The following is a 23,518-nucleotide window of genomic DNA, read 5'->3' as shown; positions in this document are numbered from 1 at the left end:
CAGACTGATCCTTTTATTGTCATCCCACTATTCTGCTTTGAACTGCTAATGAACAGTCGGATTTTCCCATTTTTCCTGATGATGAGCAGTGCTGCTGTAAGGTGTACGTGCCTTCTGGAGCACTCGTAAGTTTTTCCAGGAGTGTGAGGTTGTGGGTTGTATGGTCTCTGCATGTGTATCCTATCAGTATAACGCCAGAGTCATTTCTACAGTGGTTGTATAATAATCCTGTGTGTGTGTTTTAAAACAGATTTTTATTGAAATGTAACATACATATAGAAATGTGCTTAATTCGGCCAGGCGTGGTGGCTCACGTCTGTAATCCCAGCACTTTGGGAGGCCGAGGCTAGAGGATCACAAGGTCAGGAGTTCGAGACCAGCCTATCCAACACTGAATTTATATTTAAATTCTACTCTGCTGTATTTAGTAGAGACTAAAAATACAAAAATTAGCCGGGCATGGTGGTGGGCACCTGTAATCCCAGCTACTCAGGAGGCTGAGGCAGGAGAATCACTTGAAACTGGGAGGTGGAGGTTGCAGTAAGGTGGGATCGTGCCACTGCACTCCAGCCTGGGCGACAGAGTGAGACTCCGTTACAAAAAAAAAAAAAAAGCGAGAAATGTGCTTAATTCAAAATTGTACAAACCAGTTACCACATGAACACTCACCTGAACACTTCCACGTAATCACCAGGTCAAGACAGTATTACCAGTATTCCAGATACCTCCTTGTTTTTCCCTCCAAATTACACACTCTGCTCTGTAGGTAACCAGTAGTCTGACTCTGACAGTATGGCTTGGCTTTCTGTTTTTGAGCCCTGTGCAAAAGCAACCATAGAGTATGCATTCTTTATTTTTTCCTTTTATCTGTTTTAATTTGCCCAATATTTTTATGAGATGATACATATTGTTTTCTGTGTCTCTAACTAGTACATTTTATTCTATTCCTTTGTTTGAACATTCCACAATTCATCCCAGCATCTTGTATTGATGACCGTTGGACTTTGCAGTTTGGGGTTATTGTGATGAATACTGCTATCAGCACATTTGAATATTTCTGGTCGTGCACAGTACCTGTATTTCTCTTGAGTGCATACCCTGGACAGACATGGCTGGGTCGTATGAGATACATTTGTTCATTTTCAGCGGACGCTGCCAGTTTTCGACAGTTTATATTCGAACAAATTGTGTGGAGTTAGACAAGAGGATACTCACATTGCCTTCCTTGTCCGACTGATTTGTATACTCTGCATGGGAGCCCTTTGGACCTGTGTTTTGGAGATATTTTCTCCCGCTCTGTGGTGTGCCTCTTCATGTTACTGATTCTTTGGCCATGTTCAGATGACTGATTAGCCTATCAAAGGCATTCTTCCATTTCTTTATGGTGGCTTTGATTTCTGCTCTTTCCTTCTGATTCTTTGAGTTAACATTTTTCTGCTGACGATGCAGGGCAGATGAGCCCCCAAATTGGGGGTTAGCCCAGGAGGGCTCTTGGCTTTGTTCAGGAAAGAATTCAAGAGCCAGCTGGTGGTAAAAGAAACTGTGTTTATTGAAGCAGCAGGGCACGGCAGAGTGGCTGCCCCTTGTGGAGCAGCGCTGACTCAGGCAGTATGCCCAGAGTGGCAGCACGTAGGCTGTTGGCTAGCAGTATTTATACCCAGTTTTAATTACATGCAAATTAAGGGGTGGGCTATTCAGACAGCACTCCTCATTCACCTTCCGCCATGATTGTGAGGCCTCCCCAGCCATGTGGAACTGGGAGTCCCCGTTAAACCTCTTGATGAATTACCCAGTCTCGGGTATGCCTTTATTAGCAGCGTGAGACACAGTTGCTGCGGCCCATAAAAGACACATAGTTTTAAGTCTGTTTCCTGCAGTTCTCCTATGAGTGGCCAGGGTTTTGATTTTTTTTTTTTTTTTTGCATGTTCAAATTAAGGGTAGATGAGTCTGAGGGTCTTGCTCCGGCTCTGTCTCAGGCCCCCCACCAGCTGTTCCTCTTTCTTGCAGTTTACCTAACAGAGCCTTGGGGTGGGCATGTGTGGGACCATGTTGCTAAGATTTAATGCTTTTTCTCATTGTACTCATAGTTATGTTGCAATTTTGGCATTCTCTATGTCTTAAAGGCAGTGTTGAAGGTATAGCTTTGTGTAGAAGATTCGTAATTGTGGACTTACTTCATAGCATTTGAGAGGAGATTTGGGGAGGTTGCTTACAACTCACTGGCCATTGGTTTTAGTTACCTGGAAGCCTCCTCACCTTAGTTTTTGGAGATACTTTGGCTGGATATTTTATTTTATATTTTATTTTATTTTATTTTATTTTTATTTTTATTTTTTATTTTATTTTATTTATTTTAGTTTAGTTTAGTTTAGTTTATTTCTTGAGACAGAGTCTCTGTTGCCCAGGCTGGAGTGCAGTGATCTCAGCTCACTGCAACCTCCACCTCCCAGGTTCAAACGATTCTTGTGCCTTAGCCACCTGAGTAGCTGGGGTTACAGGTTTGCACCACCATGCCTGGCTAATTTTTGTATTTTTAGTAAAGTCAGGGTTCCACCATGTTAGCCAGGCTGGTCTTGAACTCCTGACCTCAGGTGATCTGCCCGGCCCTCGGCCTCCCAAAGTGTTGAGATTACAGGTGTGAGCTACCGCGCCTGGCCTGGATATGTTTAAAGAGGTCATTTCTTTGTCTTCTGGCCTCCACTGTTCCTGACTAAAAGTCAGCGTTATTCTTAACATTACTCCCCTGTGTGTAATGTGTTGCTTGTCACTGGCTCCTTTTCAGATAATTATCTTGGGTTTTCAACAGTTTGACTCTGTGTCTTGCAGTTTCCTGTGCATTTGCTCTGCTTGGGGATCCTTGAGATTCTTAGATCTGTGAGTCACTGTCTTTCACAAGGAGGTATTTGGCCATTATTTCTTCATAATTTTTTAATTGTGGTAAACATAACATGAGATTCACCGTCTTTATTTTTGTTTGTTTGTTTTGTTTTTTGAGACGGAGTCTCGTTCTGTCACCCAGGCTAGAGTGCAGTGGCACAATCTTGGCTCACTACAACCTCCACGTCCTGGGTTCAAGCGATTCTCCTGCCTCAGCCTCCTGAGTAGCTGGGACTACAGGTGTGCACCACCATGCCCAGCTAATTTTTGTATTTTTAGTAGAAACGGAGTTTCACCATGTCGGCCAGGATGATCTCGATCTCTTGACCTCGTGATCCACCCACCTCGGCCTCTCAAAGTGCTGGGATTACATGTGTAGAGCCACCGTGCCTGGCCCCATTTTAATCATTTTTCAGGTGTACTGCTCAGTGGCATTAAGTACACTAACAATATTGGCTACCACCACTATCCATTTTCAGATCTTTCTCTTCATTCCAAAACATTCTGTAGCCATTAAGCAATCACTCCTCAACACTTCTGCCTTCAGCCCCTGGTAACTTGTAGGTAATGTCCATGAATTTTGTCAGAAGTAGAATAAAAAAACATGTTGTTTCGTGTGCATCTGCCTTATTTCTTTAAAAGTAATGTTTTCAAGGCTTATCCATGTTGTAGCATATATCAGAATTTCATTCCCTTTTATGGATTAATAATATTCTATTGCATGTATGTGTTACGTTTTATTCATTCATCTATTGATGAATATTTGGGCTGTTTCTACCTCTTGGCTATTGTGAATCATACTGATGTTGATGATTTTCTTTTTTCTTGAAATGGAGTCTCGCTCTGTCACCTAGGCTGGAGTACAGTGGCACGATCTGGGCTCACTGCAACCTCCGCCTCCTGGGTTCAAGCAGTTCTCCTGCCTCAGCCTCCCGAGTAGCTGGGTACTCGCCGAGTAGCCTGCCACCATGCCCGGCTACTTCTTGTATTTTTAGTAGAAACAGGGTTTCACCATGTTTGTCAGGCTGGTCTTGAACTCCTGACCTCAGGTGATATGCCCACCTCAGCCTCCCAAAGTGTTGAGATTACAGGCGTGAGCCACTGCGTCCAGCCTGAAGACAGCATTCTTAGCATCAAGGATGCAAAGTTGAGGCACAGGAGATCTATCCAAAGCAACCTCATTACACTGAGACTTCTTAGCCATTTCTCTACTTGATTAACCACCCTAGCCCACACCCTTGGCTTTATCCCATTAGCGCAGTTTGCTTGTCTGTCCAATTCAGTATATAAATGTTTGGCTCTTAACTGTTTTTCTGGTCTATTTCCTTATGAGGATCCTAATGCCACATAAAACTTTCATTAAACAAATACATGTGTATGCTTTTATCTTGTTAACTTAATCATATGTCAGTGTAATTGATGGGCCCAGCAAGGATCCTAAGATGACGTAGGTGAAATCATGTTGCCCCTGCAGTATGGACATTGGTTTGTAAGTGTCTGTTTGAGTTCCTGTTTTCAATTCTCAGGAATTTTCCTAAGTTGTTTTCTTCCTCATTTTCTCCTTTTGAAACTCTAGCTGTGCCACAGGACTGTGAAGTTCCTGTTTCATTTTTCTAATGTGTTTGTTTTCCAGTTTGTATGACTTCTACTGATATATCTTAAAGTTCACTAACTCTTCTGTCCTCTTCATCTGTCAAATCCATTTAGTGACTCCTTAAAATCCAGATGTCTGAGGTTCTTAGGAAAACAGGTGCTTCTGCCCAATGTAGCTTGAATTTGCTCTGAATGTGGCAGTCCCCTAAGCCAGTAACACAACTGCCTCCTGGCCTGCCCTGGCCACCCAGGGAGGAATGAAGGGAGAGATGGGTGTAGTGGTAATAAACCTTGCTGTGCACAGCTTTGTGTAACAACTGGAAAGGGCGATGTGTTTCTCTGCTCCCATCCCCAAGCCTGATTTCTTCAAGATGCAGTAACTGACATCCCCACACATGGCCTCCCCTCCACATCCTGTTATTTCATTAGAAACCCTGCCTAAGGAACAAGGAAATCCTACAAAGAGGATGTCTCAGGTACCCATCAGCAGCCATGCAGTGATAACAAGTGGGTCTGATGCCATTAAAAGGTTGTTTTGAAACCACCTGCTGCTGCAAGCAGAACCCAATCGCATAGGAATCCAAGCTCCATGATGGAGCTTTGGCCATTGTTTTTAGTTACCAGGAAGGAAAATGGTGAGATTGAGATTGAGCCTGGAGGGCCGGCGGGGACCTTATGGCTGTGAAGACCCTGGACTCTTGTGTTGCTGGAGATGGTGTTCGTGCCCTCACAAGGTCTGCTCAGCCCTCTTTCTGCCATGTGGAGAAGCAGCTACTGCCATTCAGCACAACACTCCAGCCTTGGTGACACAGCGAGACTCTGTCTCAAAAAAAAAAAAATATATATATATATATATAAAATATATATAAATAATGTGTGTGTATATATATATATATATAAAAATAATGTATTGTGCTAACTTTCTTCTTTGTAAAAGCCCTTGGGGGATTGTTAGGTGTGTGTCTTGGCTTGAATTTGGGTTTTTTTTAGACCAGAGATCCCTAGTCCCTTTGGAGCTGTGAGTGTGAGGGTATTTGTGTTTCTTGAGAAGGTCTAAGAGTTGCCATCAGTTTGGTGGCAGGGTATGTTGTACTTAGGGACCTTGTCAGAATGGATAACCCATTTTACCTCCATCACTTACAAAACAACGACTTTTATCAGCTACATTAAAATGCCAGCAATGTCATACTACATTCTCATAAACACTGGGAGTTAACTGCTAACTTTCTCGTCCGGGTATTCATAGGCTTTGGCAAGGCAGCTGTACACAAAACTGGTCCCATTCGTAGTAATCTTGATGTTAAACTTTGGAGCCAGAGTACAAGCAAATATATAAACACTAGGAAGAAAAGTAAATGCAGAGAAGAATAAATGCTATGAGGAAGAGTAAAGTTGAGGAGGGGAATAGACAGATGGGATTGACGCATTCAACCTGTGCAGTGTACAGTGTAGACTTTTTTTTTTGAGATGGAGTCTCACTCTGTCGCCAGACTGGAGTGCAGTGGCGCGATCTCTGCTCACTGCAAGCTCCGCCTCCCGGGTTCACGCGGTTCGCCTGTCTCCGCCTCCTGAGTAGCTGCGACTACAGGACCCCGCCACCACGCCCGGCTAATTTTTTAATATTTTAGTAGAGACAGAAGTGTATACTCATTTTTGGCCACTTTATCTTTTTAGGAAACAATCAACACAGAAATCCTCAAGAGGCAGCTTTCCTGTACATTTCAGTTTCTCCTAAAACAGAAGAGGGCTGAGAATGCTTACTGAGGAATCATCCAAGCATTTCTTTCTGTCATGACAAGAGCAATTCCAGTGTGCTTCATGAGACCCTGCTTCTCTCGCTGTATTTGGTTTTCAGGTTGCAAGATTTGAAAAACGCTTGTCAAAACCCGACAGTTATTTCTGTTTTCAAGGGCAGTTTGATCTGCATTTTCTTCCAGTCCATTCATTTCTCTCTGGTTTGGCCTCCAAGGTCTTAATCTTTTGCCCAAGAAAAGCCCTTACATTTAAGCAACATGAGTTCCTTGATTTATCTTTAGCCCACTGCTACTTTCCTGAGTTCAGAATAAAAGCTGATTATTATTATTGTTGTTGTTTATTGTTATTATTAGTTTGAGACAGAGTCTTGCTCTGTCACCCAGGCTGGAGTACAGTAGCATGATCCACATTTTCATTTTTGAGCTTCCTTAGCTAAGTGGTTTTACTTTCTTCCCTTTCCATCTCTCTTTCTCTCTTTCTTTATATTTATTTCTCTAGATTTTTAAAATTCTGTCTCTCTCTTTGCTCCAATTTCTCCATTGTGACCTCTGCCTCCCGGGCTCAAGCGATTCTCCTGCCTCAGCCTTAGGAGTAGCTGGGATTATAGGCGCCCGCTACCACCACACATGGCGAAATTTTGTGTTTTTAGTAGAGACAGAGTTTCGCCATGTTGGCCAGGCTGGTCTTGAACTCCTGACTTCAGGTGATCTACCCACCTCAGCCTCCCGAAGTGCTGGGATTATACCAGCCTTGGGCCTTGACAGTTATTTTGACCTAACATTGGTGATAATTTCTCTCTCCCTCACCCGAGAAGATGGCGGATTGGAGCTCTTTTTACATAGATCGACCAGTCTTCCCAGCAACACTGAAAAGTCATTTACTTTCTGCAGAGAAAGAGACAGATGCAAAGAGTCAACTCACCAGCTGGAAACTGGGATCAGTATCAAGTGCTTACTCTTACCATTCAACTCTTGCTTCACCTTTTGACCCCTTTCATGCCTTCATCAACCAGTGAATCTGTTGGGCTCAGAGTTCATGACATAGGGGCTCGTGGTGTTCCATTTGGCTTCCTGAAATCCCTTCATTTCCCCCTTGCAGTGCTTCCACACAGGACTTTGGGTGGGTAGTCAGGGCAGTTTACATCCCTGAGTGAAAATGCTGAATGTTCAGCAAGCCTTGGTCAGAAGTTTTCCAAGGCTCATGAGTGAAGAAATAGCAATGACTCGCTGGCTATTGCCAGGGCTGAGAAAAAGAATGTGTACCCTAGAGGCTGGGCCCAAGAGGAAGAGAGTACTTTCTCTCAGCATTGAGGAAAATCGACCATTTTTAAAATGAGCCTTGGGAACCGGCATAACTGGTCCCTCTGTGCCCAATTTCTCCATCCCAATAATGAATTCCATGGACAACCTCAGTGGCCCATGACAGTTGCTTCTCGTTGCACTTCCCTGCCAATTCTCAGAAAGAAAGTGTCACACAGTCTCTGGAGGGAACTTCTAATTACAGGAACACAGTCTGCTTGTCTGAGTCTTATTTTCAGTTCTTGGACCCTCTCCAGCAAGGACTGTCTCTGTCTTGTGTAACCTTTGGGTAACATCCAATCCACTCAGGAATTCTTCCCTGCTAGGGAACGTACTCTATACACCCAACGAATATTAGCTAAGTGCCTTACACTTTTAACTAGGTTTTGGGAAGAAAGATCAATAAGACAAAGTATTGCCTTTAAGGGAGTAAAGGTCTAGGAGAAGAGAGAGATCAACAGTAAATAAAGATACCTAGTATGGTGGGTGAATCCATTTGGGAGACCCCAGATGAGGAAGATGTTGAACTTGGGGCCATCAAGAAAATCAAAGTAGAAGAGATGATGCAAGCTCAGTGTAGAAGGATGATGATTATGATGATGATTATTATTTGGAGATGGAATCTCGCTCTGTTGCCCAGGCTGGAGTGCAGTGGCACAATCTCAGCTCACTGCAACTTCCGTCTTCCAGGTTCAAGAGGTGCTCCTGCCTCAGCCTCCCAAGTAGCAGGGACTACAGGCACACGCTGCCATGCCCGGCTAATTTTTTTGTATTTTAGTAGAGACAGGGTTTCACTGTGTTCCCAGGCCTGTCTCGAACTCCTGAGCTCTGGCAATCCACCCACCTCGACCTCCCAAAGTGCTAGGATTACAGGCGTGAGCCACCGAGGCCTGCCGTGTAGGATTATTAAGAGTTCAGAAGCACAAATAAGCATGCTAATCCTGAGTGCAAAGGCACCAAAAAAATGACAGTATATTACATTCTGTAGATAAAAGACAATCTTTGGAGTAGGAGGCAGACTTGAAAGGTACTATGGGACAGATTTGTGGAACACACACATTTCCTTTCTTCTCTTTTTTTTTTAAAAGACTCGGTCTCATTCTGTTGCCCAGATTGGAGTGCGGTGGCATGATCATAGCTCTCTGCAGCCTCAACCTCCTGGGTTTAAACCATCCACCAACCTCAGCCTCTTAAGCACCCGGACTATAGGCACACACTACCATGCCTGACTAATTCAATTTTTTATTTTTGTAGAGACGCGGTCTTGTTACGTTGCCCAAGCTAGTCTCAAACTCCTGGGCTCAAGCAATCCTCCTGCCTCAGCCTACCAAAGTGCTGGGATTACAGTCATGAGCCACTGCACCTGACTCACACATATATATCTATCTGTTAGTCTATCAGATTCAATGTAAATGTTAGTTGAAAATTGATGGAAACCAATTGATATTTGATGAAGTTTGCAGTTGAGCAAGGTAACTGGTTCCCAATTGTGGAATGCAATGAAGGGTCCTGTTTCTATGAGCTTTTGTTTCATAGCCCCCCAAAACATGGTGGTTTAAGACAACGACCAGGCTGGGCTCAGTGGCTCATAATCCCAGCATTCTGGGGGCCAACAGGCAGGAGGATTACTTGAGTCCAGGAGTTCAAGACCAGCCTGGGCAATACGGTGACACCCTGTCTCTCAAACACTACCACCATCCCACCACCATTTATTTAGCGTTTGTTGTTTGACAGTTTGGGCTGTGCTTGGCCTGAGAGTTCTCTTGACTGGCTTCTGCAGTCATTTTCTAGGTGGGGCGGAAATGTTTATTGTTCTTCGCTCAATGTCTCATCCCCCGAGCCATCTGGGTAAGGCCTGTTCACACATTGCTGGAGTCTTCCAGCAGAGCTTGTATCGGGTGTGCCTGCACCCCATCAGCCAGTGCAATCATGGGTGAGCCCAAGGTGGAAGGGCGCTCAGTTACACAGAAGGGGCTTGGATATAGGAAAGATAAGACACAGTGGTCATTCTTTTCTGCAGTTGGCCACAAGGCCAGTGTATTATTGCAAGAATCTAAGTAAGGGGAACAGCTTTATTGAGATGTGATGAACATGTGGGAAATTCACATATTTAAAGCATACAACCTAATCAATTCCCTTCTCTCTGTCCTATCATAATACTTCCCCTGGAAACTTTTTTTTTCTTGAGACAGAGTCTCACCTTGTTGCCCAGGCTGGAGTGCAGTGGCATGATCATGGCTCACTGCAGCCTCAGCCTCTCAGGCTCAAGTGATTCTCCTGCTTCAGTTTCCTGGGTAGCTGGGACTACAAGACACATGCCACCATGCCTGGCTAATTTTTCTGTTGTTTGTAGAGATGGGGTTTTGCCATGTTACCCTGTCTGGTATCGAACTTCTGAGCTCAAGCGATCCTCCCATCTCGGCCTCCCAAAGTGCCGGGATTACATGCATGAGCCACCATGACCGGCCTGATTCCAGGTCTGATAGAAAAACTCTTTCAACCAACTGCCAATTGGAAAAACTTTGAATCTGCATATGACCTGGAAGCCCAGCTTCCAGTTTTCCCACCTTTCTGGACTGAACCAATGTACATCTTTTTTTTTTTTTTTTTTTGAGATGGAGTATTGCTCTGTTGCCCAGGCTGGAGTGCAGTGGCGCATCTTGGCTCACTGCAAGCTCCACCTCCCAGGTTCACACCATTCTCCTGCCTCAGCCTCCCAGGTAGTTGGGATTACAGGTGCATGCCACCACACCCGGCTAATTTTTGTATTTTTAGTAGAGACAGGGTTTCGCCATGTTGGCCAGGCTGGTCTCGAATTCCTGGCCTTAAGTGATCCTCCCACCTCGGCCTCCAAAGTGCTGGGATTACAGAGGCTTGTTTTTTTATTTTTTTTATTTTTCTTTTGTTTTTTGTTTTTCATTTTTGAAATGGAGTATAGTCCTGTCGCCCAGGCTAGAGTGCAGTGGCGCATCTTGGCTCACTGCAAGCTCTGCCTCCCGGGTTCACGCCATTCTCCTGCCTCAGCCTCCTGAGTATCTGAGACTACAGGTACCCGCCACCATGCCCGGCTAATTTTTTATATTTTTTTAATCAGTAGAGACGGGGTTTCACCATGTTAGCCAGGATGGTCTCAATCTCCTGATCCACCTGCCTCAGCCTCCCAAAGTGCTGGGATTACAGGCATGAGCCACTGCACCTGGCTGAACCAATGTACATCTTATTTGTATTGATTGATGTTTCCCTAAAATGTATAAGACCAAGCTGTAGCCTGACCACTTTGGGGGCACATGTTCTCAGGATCTTCTGGGGCTGTGTTATGGGCCATCGGTCACTCATATTGGCTCAGAATAAATCTCTTCAAATATTTTACAGACTTTGATTCTTTTCACCAACATCAATATGAGAATTTAGTTCATAATACAGACATATCACAAGTCAAGTCATAAAAGGCAAATTATGTAAAAAAAAAAAAAAAAAAAAAAAAGGTGCTTAGGAAACTAGAAAACTAGATAACTTCTTTTAAAAATTAAAAAAAATTTTTTTTTTAAATTCCTTAGCCGGGCATGGTGGTGGGCACCTGTAGTCCCAGCTACTTGGGAGGCTGAGGCAGGAGAATCGCTTGAACCCAGGAGGTGGATGTTGCAGTGAGCAGAGATTGTGCCACTGCATACTAGCCTGGGTGACAGAGCGAGACTCCATCTCAAAAAAAATGTATATTTTTATATATTTTTTTAAATTATGTATACATATATATAGCAAGAATTAGATGCCATTTTAATAGACTTTATGTTTTTAGAACATCCACCAATGCTGCTTTGATTCAAGTCCACATGATCTGTTATCTGGGCTGTAGATAGCCTGGCACCCTTCCTGCCCATTCTGCAGGGGACATCCATGGTACACATTTGTTTTCTTTTTTTTTTTTTTTTTTTTTTTTTTTTTGAGACAGAGTCTCACTCTGTCACCCAGGCCGGAGTGCAGTGGCCGGATCTCAGCTCACTACAAGCTCTGCCTCCCGGGTTCCCGCCATTCTCCTGCCTCAGCCTCCCAAATAGCTGGGACTACAGGCGCCCGCCACCTCGCCCGGCTAGTTTTTTGTATTTTTAGTAGAGACGGGGTTTCACCGTGTTAGCCAGGCTGGTCTCGATCTCCTGACCTCATGATCCACCCGTCTCGGCCTCCCAAAGTGCTGGGATTACAGGCTTGAGCCACCGTGCCCGGCCTGTTTTCTTTTAAAAAAACACCCAGTGCTCTTATATTCCTCCAGAAGGAAACCTAAACTCCAGTGTCCTCTGTGATCTGGCTCCTGTTTTTTGCTCCAGCTCGATCTCTTGTTCCATCACCCTCTTGTCTTCTAATCCATCCTTTGTATTAAGAAGCAAATTACCTAAACCTTTTAAATGAAGCAAAAGGATGACCACATTTCCGTTCAGTATCACACTGAAGCATTGTCTGATAGGCCTAGCTAGTTCTTTCCTTCTCAAGACAATGTTCTTTTGTTTGCTTGAGATCCGGACTCTGTGAAGTCATTGCCAACCCACAGGGAATTAATCAATTGCAAATGATTTTTGTCCAGTAGAGTTGCAAATTACTTCAATTACTTCTGTTCAGTTAAAAAGATTACCCCCAAATGGCCAACCATGGTGGCTCACGCCTATAATCCCCGCCCTTTGGGAGGCCAAGGTGGGTGGATCACTTGAGGCCAGGAGTTTGAGACTAGCCTGGCCAATATGGTGAAACCCCATCTCTATTAAAAATACAAAAATTATCTGGGTGTGATGGCGCATATGCCCGTAATCACAGCTACTACGCCTCAGGAGGCTGAGATGGGAGAATAGTTTGAACCCAGGAGGCAGAGGTTACAGTGAGCTGAGATTGTGCCACTCACTCCAGCCTGGGTGACAGAGTGAGACTGCGCCAAAACAAACAAATGAAAAAAATGAAATAATGTGTTAATAATTTTATATTAAAATATTATATTTCAGAAAAATATTTACCACTTTTTTTTTTGAGACAGAGATTCGCTCTTGTTACTCAGGCTGGAGTGCAATGGCGCAATCTCGGCTCACTGCAACCTCTATCTCTTGGGTTCAAGCGATTCTCTAACCTCAGCCTCCTGAGTAGCTGGGATTACAGACGCCCACAACCATGACCAGCTAATTTCTTTTTTTGTATTTTTAGCAGGGACAGGGTTTCACCATGTTGGCCAGGCTAGTCTCGAACTCCTGATCTCAGGTGATACACCTACCTCAGCCTCCCAAAGTGCTGGGATTACAGGCATGAGCCACTGCACCCGGCCTACCACATTTTGTTGTATGTTTGAAGTAATCGAAATTTATTCCTGCAAACCACACAGATTTTCTTATGTTTAATTTTAATTTTAAAAGATCTGCCGGCCATTGACAGATGAATGGATAAACAGAATGTGTATATATACATACAATATGATGGAATATTTTGTGGCCTTAACAAAGAACATTCTCCTGAGCATGGTGCCTCACGCCTGTAATCCCAACACTTTGGGAGGCTGAGGCGGGAGGATCACTCAAGGCCAGGAATAGGAGACCAGCCTGGCCAACATGGTGAAACCCCATCTCTACTAAAAATACAAAAATTAGCCGGACATGGTGGCGCACACCTGTAATCCCAGCTACTCGGGAGGCTGAGGCAGGAGAATCGCTTGAACCCGGAGGTGGAAGTTGCAGTGAGCTGAGATCGGGCCATTGTACTCCAGCCTGGGCGAAAAGAGTGAGGCTTCATCTCAGAATAATAATATAAAAAATAATAATAAAATAATAATAATAAATAGAAAAATTAAAAATTAAAAATAAATTAGCTAATTGGGAGACTGATATGGGAGGACTGCTTGATCTCAGGTCTTTGGGACTGTAATAAGCTATGATTGTCACTGCACTCCAGCCTGGGTGACAGAGCAAGACTCTCACTAAAAAAAAAAGAGAGAGAGAAAGAACATTCGGATACATGTACTGCATAGATGAACCTTGGCAATATTTTACTTAAGTGAAATAAGTCAGTCACAAGAAGACGAACACTGCATACTTCCGTCCATGAGGTAGGTACCGCAGTCAGAATTATAGAGACGGGAAGTAGCATGGTGGTTCATTAGGGGCTAGGGAGGGTGAATGGGGGACGAGTGTTATGGAACAGAGTTTCAGTTTGGGAAGATGAGAAGATTCTGAATATGGAGGATGGTGATGGCTGCTTAACATTGTGAATATACTTAATGCCACTGAACAGTACACTTAAAATGGTTAAGATGGTAAATTGTATGTTATGTATATTTTACCATCATTTTAAAAATTGAAAAGAACTTTTTTCTTATTGTTGAGTTCCTTCCAAACCTGCCCTCAATGCAATTTTCCCCATCACTCCACCCAGAACACTGTTTCCAATGTTTTCCATGCCATTAAATGTGATGGATATTCTTCAGCCTTTATTTTGCTTGGCCCTGTAGCATCATTTTACGTGGTTGTTAGAAATAAAGCTTGGAGTCGTAAAGAAAAAGGAGCACTCAAAGGATTTCTCAGCAAGGCAAATTTACTTCTACGCAGAAGGGTGCCTCTTGTAGGGCTGGCTGCTATCAGAGCACCCCGAACAAAGGAGAGTAGAAGCTTTTATTCTTAAGGCAACTCTTGACTTTGTGTCCTTTCCCCATTGGCTGCGGTCAGACGGCACAATCTAAACTAGACTTGATTGGCCACACATTTAAACTGTCTTAGATAAGGTGGACGTGTAAGGGGAGAGAGGGGAGAGGAGGAAGGGGTCATCTACAGAGAACTAGACAGCTAGCCTATTCTTAAACAAGGAAAGAAATGCGAGCTGGGGCTGTGGCATGTCTGGGCATGTAGCAAAATCAGAGAGAAGAAAAGGAGAAGAAAGTGTGTGTGGCGGGGGCGGGGGGGGGGGAGGTACCTGGAATTAGAGAATAAGAAGCTGAACAGGCTGTTTGAAGAGAAACCTTGTTATATCTCACAATGGTTGACTCTTTCTCAACAGGACTTAACTACATATCCACAGGCTGTTTAACACCCTGTAGCCAATGCGATCACAAGGGATTCACTGAAATAGTTGCATCTCTATTTTATTCTGTGTTACTTTGAGACCCTTAGGCGCTGGGATTACAGAGAGACAGGTCTTTGTGAACCTCTTTATCTCAAAGCCAAACCAATAGTGATGAAAGCTCTTCCAAGACTAAAGAGGCCCCAAGGGGTGGGAGGTGCAGAGAGACTCACCTGGCTTCAGATCTGCCTTCTTGGAAACAGAATTAGAGCACATGATGGCTTTCTGCCATTTGCTCTTGATCCCAAGGGAGCCGAATGGCTTGGAGAGTAGAACATCACTGTAAGAGTGAGTTTAATGAGGAACGATGAGACATCAGCTCCCTGGGGCTTGAGAAATCATAAATACTTCCCTAGAACCCCTCACCTGGACAGTTTCCTGACGCCACACTCGTGCATCTTAGAGAGGAGAGTCAGGATGACTTCATGACAAGTTCCTTCTGCCCGTCTTTCCCTGCTAGATTCTGTCTTCAGCATTCAACAGTCAGGGGAGGAAGACGTCATACCAACATTTTTTTTTTTCCAAGCAATGGTCAGTTGAGTGACTCACGCTATCCTTGTGAGTACTGTGTGTGAAAAGGATTTAAAAAGTAGTGCAGGAAGGAAGAGATGGAGGTAAAAGGGTTGATAAAGTCTCATGATGATTTTTTTAAATGTCTCTAGAGTTCCCTTACCTGGTTATATATGTCTTCTAAGACATTGCAACTTTTGGGAGGCTGAGGCAGGTGGATCCCTTGAGGCCAGGAGTCCAAGACCAGCCTGGCCAACTTGGTGACACCCCATCTTATCTAAAAATACAAAAATTAGCTGGGCATGGTGGCAGATGCCTGTAATCCCAGCTACTAGGGAGCCTGAGGCAGGAGAATGGCTTGAACCCAGGAAACAGTGGTTGCCGTGAGCCAAGATCACACCACTGCACTCCAGCCTGGGTGACAGAGTGAGTGAGACGCTGTCTCAAAAAAAGGAAAAAAAAAAAAAAGATTCTATTGCAATTGTTTCTGTCACCTCCACCTCTGATGGCCTTTCGTTCTGGAAACTAGTGAGTTTCTCCATGTCAGTAGGAACTGCCACTTCCTTGAGCACATTCTTTCAGTCCATCTGCTAACACCTCCCTTGTTCTTCTCTAGTATATGAGCCGGGCACGGTGGCTCATGCCTGTAATCCCAGAACTTTGGGAGGCCGAGGCGGGCAGATCACAAGGTCAAGAGATCGGGACCATCCTGGCCAACATGGTGAAAGCCCGTCTCCACTAAAAATACAAAATTAGCCAGGCACGGTGGTGTGTGCCTGTAGTCCCAGCCATTTGGGAGGCTGAGGCAGGGGAATTTCTTGAACCTGGGAAGTGGAGGTTGCAGTTAGCTGAGATTGCACCATTGCACTTCAGCCTGGGCAACAAGAACAAAACTCCATCTCAAAAAAAAAAAAAAAAAAAAAAAAAAGCAAAGCAAAACAAAACAAGTATGTACTAAATGTTCACTCTGCACCAGATGTTACATATATTGTCATTGCAATTGTGAGTGGACTTTTTATTCTCTTATCTTTTCTCATGGCTGTTTGCAGATACATAAGAAAGCTGATGACACTGATTAGTTGTAATTGTGTTTAAATTGAATTTTTTTTTTTTTTTGAGACAGGGTCTTGCTGGGCTCAAGCAATCCTCCTGCCTCATCCTCCCAAGTAGCTAATTTTTTAAAAAATCTATTTTTGTAGAGGTAAGGGTCTCGTTTTATTGTCCAGGCTTGTCTCAAACTCCTGGCCTCAAGAATTTCTCCTGCCTCAGCCTCTCAAAGTGCTGGGATTACAGGCAGGAGTCACAGAACCCAGCCAGGCTGTTACATTTTATTAAATGAATTTTAGCTTATTTTAAAACTGTTGTTTCTTTTTCTGCATTGCTCTATTCATGCTTATACTTTGTTATCTGACTTGTCGATATTAAATTTTTTTGCACTCTTAGGATAAACATTCATTAGTAATGGAGTGTGTTATTTTATCCAAAATATAACTTCATTTCTCTCCCCTTTCAGGCTTTTGCATCTGTCGTCAACATGAGATTAATTTGCAGATTTCTTGTTGGTCTTACATGTGATTTTTTTTTTTAACCTTCATTCAGCTTTCCATGATGAGTACAAAGCCTTAGGGAATATCAGGATAAAGTAAAATTTTCTAGAATGTGATCTGGACTTACCACAAAGAAACTTCAGGTTCATCAGGCTTCATGGTGTATTTGTCTAAATATTTAAGTAAAAAATAATGCTGGGCGGGCACAGTGACTCACGCCTGTAATCCCAGCACTTTAGGAGCCTGAGATGGGTGGATCACCTGAGGTCAGGAGTTTGAGACTAGCCTGGCCAACACAGTGAAACCCCATCTCTATTAAAAATACAAAAATTAGCCGGGTGTGGTGGCGAGCACCTGTAGTCACAGCTACTCAGGAGGCTGAGGTGGGAAGATCGCATAAGCCCAGGAGGTAGAGGTTGTAGTGAGCTATGATTGTGCCACTGCACTTCAGCCTGGGCAACAGACCCAGACCCTGTCAAAAAACAAAAAACAAAAAACAAAATAAAAACATTTCACATAACTACAGTGCAATGATCACAATCAGGAAATTGGCATTAATACTATATTATGTATAGTATTATAGCTATATAATATACTATTTGCTATATACTATATTATTACTATAGTAATTAGTATATAGCATTAATATAATACTATAAAATTTACAGAGCTCATTTATATTTTATTTTTTTGTTTCTTCTCATTTATATTTTAATTATCCCAATAATGTCATCTATAGAAAAAGAAAGACTAAAGTCATTCATTACATTTGATTCACATGTCTTTTTTGCCTCCTTTAATCTGGAACATTTTCTATATATATATTTTAAATTGAGATGGGGTCTTGTTCTGTCACCAAGGCTGGAGTGCAGTGGTGCAATCATAGCTCACTGTAGCCTCAACCTCCTGGGTTCAGGCAATTCTCCTGCCTCAGCCTCCCAAGTAGCTGGGACAACAGGCATGTGCCGCTATGCCCAGCTAATTTTTGTATTTTTTGTAGAGAAGTGGTTTCACTATGTTTCCTAGGCTGGCCTCAAACTCCTAAGCTCAAACGATCCTCCCACCATCTCTCCAAGTGCTGGGATCACAAGTGTAAACCACCATGCCTGGCATTTCTTTGTATTTTGTGGAACTGACATTTTGAAGAGCACAAGTGAGATATTGTGCCCCTCAAGCTCAGTTTGTGTGATGTTCCCTACTCTTTAAAGTTCTGCATCTTTGGCAGGAATCCCACAGAAGTGATGTTTTGCTGTTTCCAGTGAATCCTATCAGAAAGCACATGTTTATCATGTCCCATTAAGAAACTCCTTGACCATCTAATAGGGGTGCTATAAAATCAGTGTTAAGATAGATGGTCGGGATTAGAGAGTCCATTTTCTAGAATTCTATTTCGCTTGGGATGTTATAAAATAGATATTTAATGTGGGTGGTTAGCTATGAGATATTTCCTCACACCTGTCAGAATTATTATTATTTTCCTGCAAATTGGCATATTTGTTTATTTCTAAGCTTGTGAAAATGTCCTTAATTTGTTGAGGTAGCAAACAAATTTCAATTTTGATTGCTATGCAAAACCAGAAGATAATCTGCTTCGCAATGAACTTTATACAGTTCAACTGCATACAGGCAACACGCTACATATGAAAAATTACTAACTGAACTGCAGATATTAAACGAAAAGAGTTAAGTTTATTATAATTTATTTAACAATCTAGGAAGTTCGCAGCCATCAGCAGTTCTAGTGCAAGTTCAGGTGCAATTGGGAATTCGGGAATCTCGGTGGAGCTGTTAGTGAACCTTGTACTTCTTTTTTTTTTTTTTTTTTTTTTTTTTTTGAGATGGAGTCTTGCTCTGTTGCCCAGGCTGGAGTACAGTGGCGCAATCTCTGCTCACTGCAAGCTCCGCCTCCCGAGTTCACGCCATTCTCCTGCCTCAGCCTCTGAGTAGCCCGGCTAATTTTTTTTTTTTTTTTTTTTTTTTTTTTTTTTAGTAGAGACGGGGTTTCACTGTGTGAGCCGGGATGGTCTCAATCTCCTGACCTCGTGATCCACCCGCCTCGGCCTCCAAAAGTGCTGGGATTACAGGCGTGAGCCACCGCGCCCGGCCACATGCATATACTTTTGATAGCACATGTGAAGGGATCTCTCTAAAATGGACCTCCTCCTTTCATTCGCAGCAAATTGACCTGGGCCACTCAACATGGCTTTTATCGTGCCTGATGTTAATGCATGTTCTTTCTTTACAGTAAATTCATGGCCCTCAGGTGATACCAGTTTGACATACACGGCATCAGGGCCTTCTCAGCCACCGTAGGTTTTCTTCTCTTCATCCATTTTGTTCTTACGAAATTCTACTTTGCTTCCCAAGGAACTTTAGTCGTTTCTCGTCAGCCCCGCAGCTGGGTCCCCTATTCCAGGGCCGCCCCCGCAACCCAGCTGCCTGGTCCCGTGGGTGGCTTCCGGGGCAGTGGGAAGAATTACTTCCGCTGGGTCAGAGCCGCTTTCTGTGACTCACGGGAGATCCATGATTTTTTTTGTTTTTTCTGTTTTTTTTTTTTTTTTTTTTTTTTTTTTTAAGACAGGGTCTCGTCCTGTCACCTAGTCTCGACTACAGTGGCACAATCTCAGCTCACTGCAGCCTCCAACACTGCGGCTCAAAGCGATCCTCCCGCCTCAGTCTCCTGAATGGCTGGGACAAGAGGCACATGCCACCATGCCCAGCTCCTTTTGTTTATTTTTTTGTAGAGAGCAAGTCTTCCTGTGCTGCCCGGGCTGGTCTTGAACTCCTGGCCTCAAGCAGTCTTTTCACCTCAGCCTCCCAAAGTGCTGGTATTACAGGTGTGAGCCACCATGCCTGATCTTAGAATTATTAACGATTACTACCTATTAGCTAACAATTGGCTCTATTATTAGCTAACTATTAACTAACTATTCACTATTATTAAAAAGACAAGAGTTGGCAAGGGTGCGGAGAAAAGGGAACCCCTGGTGCCCTGTTGGTGGTAATGTAGATTGGAGCAGCCATTATGGGAAATAGTGTGGGGGTTCCTGAAGGAATTAAACATAGAGGCCGGGTGTGGTGGCTCACGCCTGTAATCCCAGCACTTTGGGAGGCCATGGCAGTTGGATCACTTGAGGCTATGAGTTCAAGACCAGCCTGGTCAACAAGGTGAAACCCTGTCTCTACAAAAAGAAAAACAAAACAAAACAAAATAGCCAGGCGTGGTGGCACATACCTGTAATCCCTGCTGCTCGGGAGGCTGAGGCACAAGAATCACTTAAACTTGGGAGGCGGAGGTTGCAGCGAGCCGAGGTCGCACCGCTGCACTCCAGCCTGGGCGACAGATAATCTGTCTCAAAAAATAAAAAGAAAAAAGAAATTAAAATGTTGAGACTCTTTCTCAAAAAATAAAAATAAAAAAGACCTCAAAAATAAGAAGAAATTAAAAATAAAAAATTTAAAATAACAAGAAATTAAATATGATCCAGTAATCCCTCCTGTGGATGTGTATCCAAAGAAAATGAAATTGCCACTCGCAAAGGTATCTGCATGCTCATGTTCATTGCAGCGTTACTTGCAAAAGTCAAGATACGGAAACAGCCTCAGTGTCTACTGATGGACAAATGGATAAAGAATATGTGATACATATGTACATATATATTTGTGTGTGTATATCTATTTCATTGTGTATATATATTCCATTGTGTGTGTATATATGTATGTGTGTGTATATATGTGTGTGTGTGTGTGTGTATGTACACATATATATTTTTACACAATGGAATATTATTCCACTGAATAATAGGAATAGATCTTTCCATTTGCCACAATGTGGATGAATCTGGAGGCCATTATGTTAAGTGAAATAAGTCAGATGCAGAAAGAAAAATATTGCATTTTTTCACTTCTATGTGGAATATTTTTTTAAGTCAAATATAAAGAGAGAATAAAACAGTGCTTACCAGAGGAGGGGTGGGGCTGGGGGAGGAAATGAGAAAGATGTAGGATAATGGATACAAAGTAGCAGATATATAGAATAAACAAGTCTAGAGATCCAGTGTACCCCATGAGAATTATAATCAATAACAGTGTGTTGTTGATTATACTCATGTTTATGCTACATGAGTAGCTTGCAGCTGTTCTTGCTATAAAGAAAATGAGATGATGGATATGTTTATTTCTTTCACTACAGTAACCATTTTACTATCTATATGTATCTCATAACATGTATTGTGTATGTTGAGTATACAGAATATAATTAATTTTTAAATAATTAAATATGTGGCTGGTTGGGATGAGAGACTTCATTTTTTAGAATTCCACTTATGTATGAAAGATCAGACAAAATGAGTCCATAAATCACAATAGTATGGACAACATTTCTATTATATGAAGGATGCCTGTTGGATGCTAACTGATGTTTCTGTTACCGCTTCCTTTTAAATAAATAAATATATATGTATATTTTTAAATAAATATATATTTTAAAATAAATACATATATACATAGTTTTATTTTTATTTTATTTATTTATTTATTTTTTTTGAGACAGGTCTCCCTCTATCACCCAGGCTGGAGTGCAGTGGTGCAAACGTAGTTCTGTGCAGCTGCAAATTCCTGGGCTCAAGTGATCCTCCCATCTCAGCCTCCCGAGTAGCTGGGACTACAGGTGTCCACCACCATGCCTGACTAATTACCTCTTCTTTTGTAGATACATCAGCTACATGGAAGCAGAAAACCAAACAGGATTTTTAGAGTTTATCCTTCTCGGACTCTCTGAGGATCCAGAACTGCAGCCGTTCATATTTGGGCTGTTCCTGTCCATGTACCTGATCACGGTGTTGGGAAACCTGCTCATCATCCTGGCCATCAGCTCTGACTCCCACCTCCACACCCCCATGTACTTCTTCCTCTCCAACCTGTCCTGGGTTGACATCTGTTTCAGCACCTGCATCGTCCCCAAGATGCTGGTGAACATCCAGACCAAGAACAAAACCATCTCTTACATGGACTGCCTCACCCAGGTCTATTTCTCCATGTTTTTTCCTATTCTGGACACGCTACTCCTGACTGTGATGGCCTATGACCGGTTTGTGGCCGTCTGCCACCCCCTGCACTATGTAACCATCATGAACCCCCGCCTCTGCGGCCTCCTGGTTTTTGTCACGTGGCTCGTTGGTGTCATGACATCCCTCCTCCATATTTCTCTGATGACGCATCTAACCTTCTGTAAAGATTTTGAAATTCCACATTTTTTCTGCGAACTGACACACATCCTCCAGCTGGCCTGCTCTGATACCTTCCTGAACAGCACGCTGATATATGTTATGACGGGTGTGCTGGGCGTTTTTCCCCTCCTTGGGATCATTTTCTCTTATTCACGAATCGCTTCATCCATAAGGAAGATGTCCTCATCTGGGGGAAAAGAGAAAGCACTTTCTACCTGTGGCTCTCACCTCTCCGTCGTCTCTTTATTTTATGGGACAGGCATTGGGGTCCACTTCACTTCTGCAGTGACTCACTCTTCCCAGAACATCTCCGTGGCCTCGGTGATGTACACGGTGGTCACTCCCATGTTGAACCCCTTCATCTACAGCCTGAGGAACAAGGATGTGAAGGGGGCCCTGGGGAGACTCCTCAGCAGGGCAACTCCTTGTCTGTGATGGATCCCTCGGCCCCAGGACTAACTAGTTTTGTGAGCGCCAATGACAAAAAGGTTTTATTTTGAAATTCTCACTCTTTAAAATTAAAAAGTAATTTTTTTTATACTTTGAGGATACAAATGCAGATTTCTTCACATGCATTTGCATAAGGGTGAAGTCTGAGCTTTTGGCGTACTGATTACCCAAATAGTGAACACAAGGCAATTTTTTTTTTCTTTTTTTTTTTTTTGAGACGGAGTCTCGCTCTGTCGCCCAGTCTGGAGTGCAGCGGAGTGATCTCGGCTCACTGCAACCTCTGCCTCACGGGTTCAAGTGATTCTCCTGCCTCAGCCTCCCGAGTAACTGGGATTACAGGCGCCCTCCACCACATGCCTTTTAGTAGAAACGGGGTTTCACCATATTAGCCAGGCTGGTTTCGAACTCCTGACCTTGTGATCCACCCGCCTTGGCCTCCCAAAGTGCTGAGATTACAGGTGTGAGCCACCATGCCTGGCCAAGGCAATTTTTAAACTCTCACTCCCCTCTCACCTTTTGCAGTCTCCAGTGTCCATTATTCCGTTATAATGCCCATGCGTATACATTGTTTAGCTCCCAATTATAAGTGAGATCATGCAGCATTTGACTTTCTCTTTCTTTACTACCTTATTTAAAAGAATGGCTTCCAGTCCCATTGATGTTGCTGTGAAAGACATGATTTCATTCTTTTTCATGACTGAGTAGTATTCCATTGTATATATATAGATATCTACATAGATATCGATATAGATATATACCATGTTTTCTTTTTTTAAAAAATTTATTTTTATGTCAATAGTTTTTGGGGTACATGTGGTTTTTTGTTATACGGATAAGTTCTTTAGTGGTGACTTCTGAATTTTTAGTGTACCCATCACCCAAGCAGTGTACACTGGACCCAATATGTAGTCTCTTATTCCTCATTCCCCCTCCCAACTTTTACCCCTTCACGTCCCCAAAGTTAATTATATTGTTCATATGCCTTGTGTCCTCACAGCTTAGCTCCCACTTATAACTGAGAACATATGATATGTTCATATGGATCTTATGTATGTTGGTTGACCATACAGAGAAACCCAGGTTTTTCATTCCTAAGTTACTTCACCTAGAGTAATGGCCTCCAGTTCCATCCAAGTTGCTACAAAAGACATTATTTGGTTCCTTTTTATGGCTGAGTAG

General features: G+C 43.0%; 1 protein-coding gene and 1 pseudogene across 1 annotated transcript; one reads left to right on the top strand and one right to left on the bottom strand.

The window, feature by feature from the left end:
- Window positions 1–18,364: 18,364 nt before the first annotated feature.
- Window positions 18,365–19,052, bottom strand: LOC126942858 (elongin-C-like; annotated as a pseudogene).
- A 1,048-nt stretch (window positions 19,053–20,100) lies between these two features.
- On the top strand, window positions 20,101–22,710 carry LOC126942727 (olfactory receptor 7D2). Its single transcript, XM_050770682.1, has 2 exons — window positions 20,101–20,202; window positions 21,373–22,710. The coding sequence occupies exon 2, from the start codon at window positions 21,386–21,388 to the stop codon at window positions 22,322–22,324; it is 939 nt and encodes a 312-aa protein (XP_050626639.1). The 5' UTR covers window positions 20,101–20,202; window positions 21,373–21,385; the 3' UTR covers window positions 22,325–22,710.
- Window positions 22,711–23,518: the final 808 nt, after the last annotated feature.

The sequence above is a fragment of the Macaca thibetana genome, chromosome 19 (assembly GCF_024542745.1).
Source record: "Macaca thibetana thibetana isolate TM-01 chromosome 19, ASM2454274v1, whole genome shotgun sequence".
NCBI classification, from domain to species: domain Eukaryota; kingdom Metazoa; phylum Chordata; class Mammalia; order Primates; family Cercopithecidae; genus Macaca; species Macaca thibetana.
This window is presented reverse-complemented; position numbering and strand designations above follow the sequence as displayed.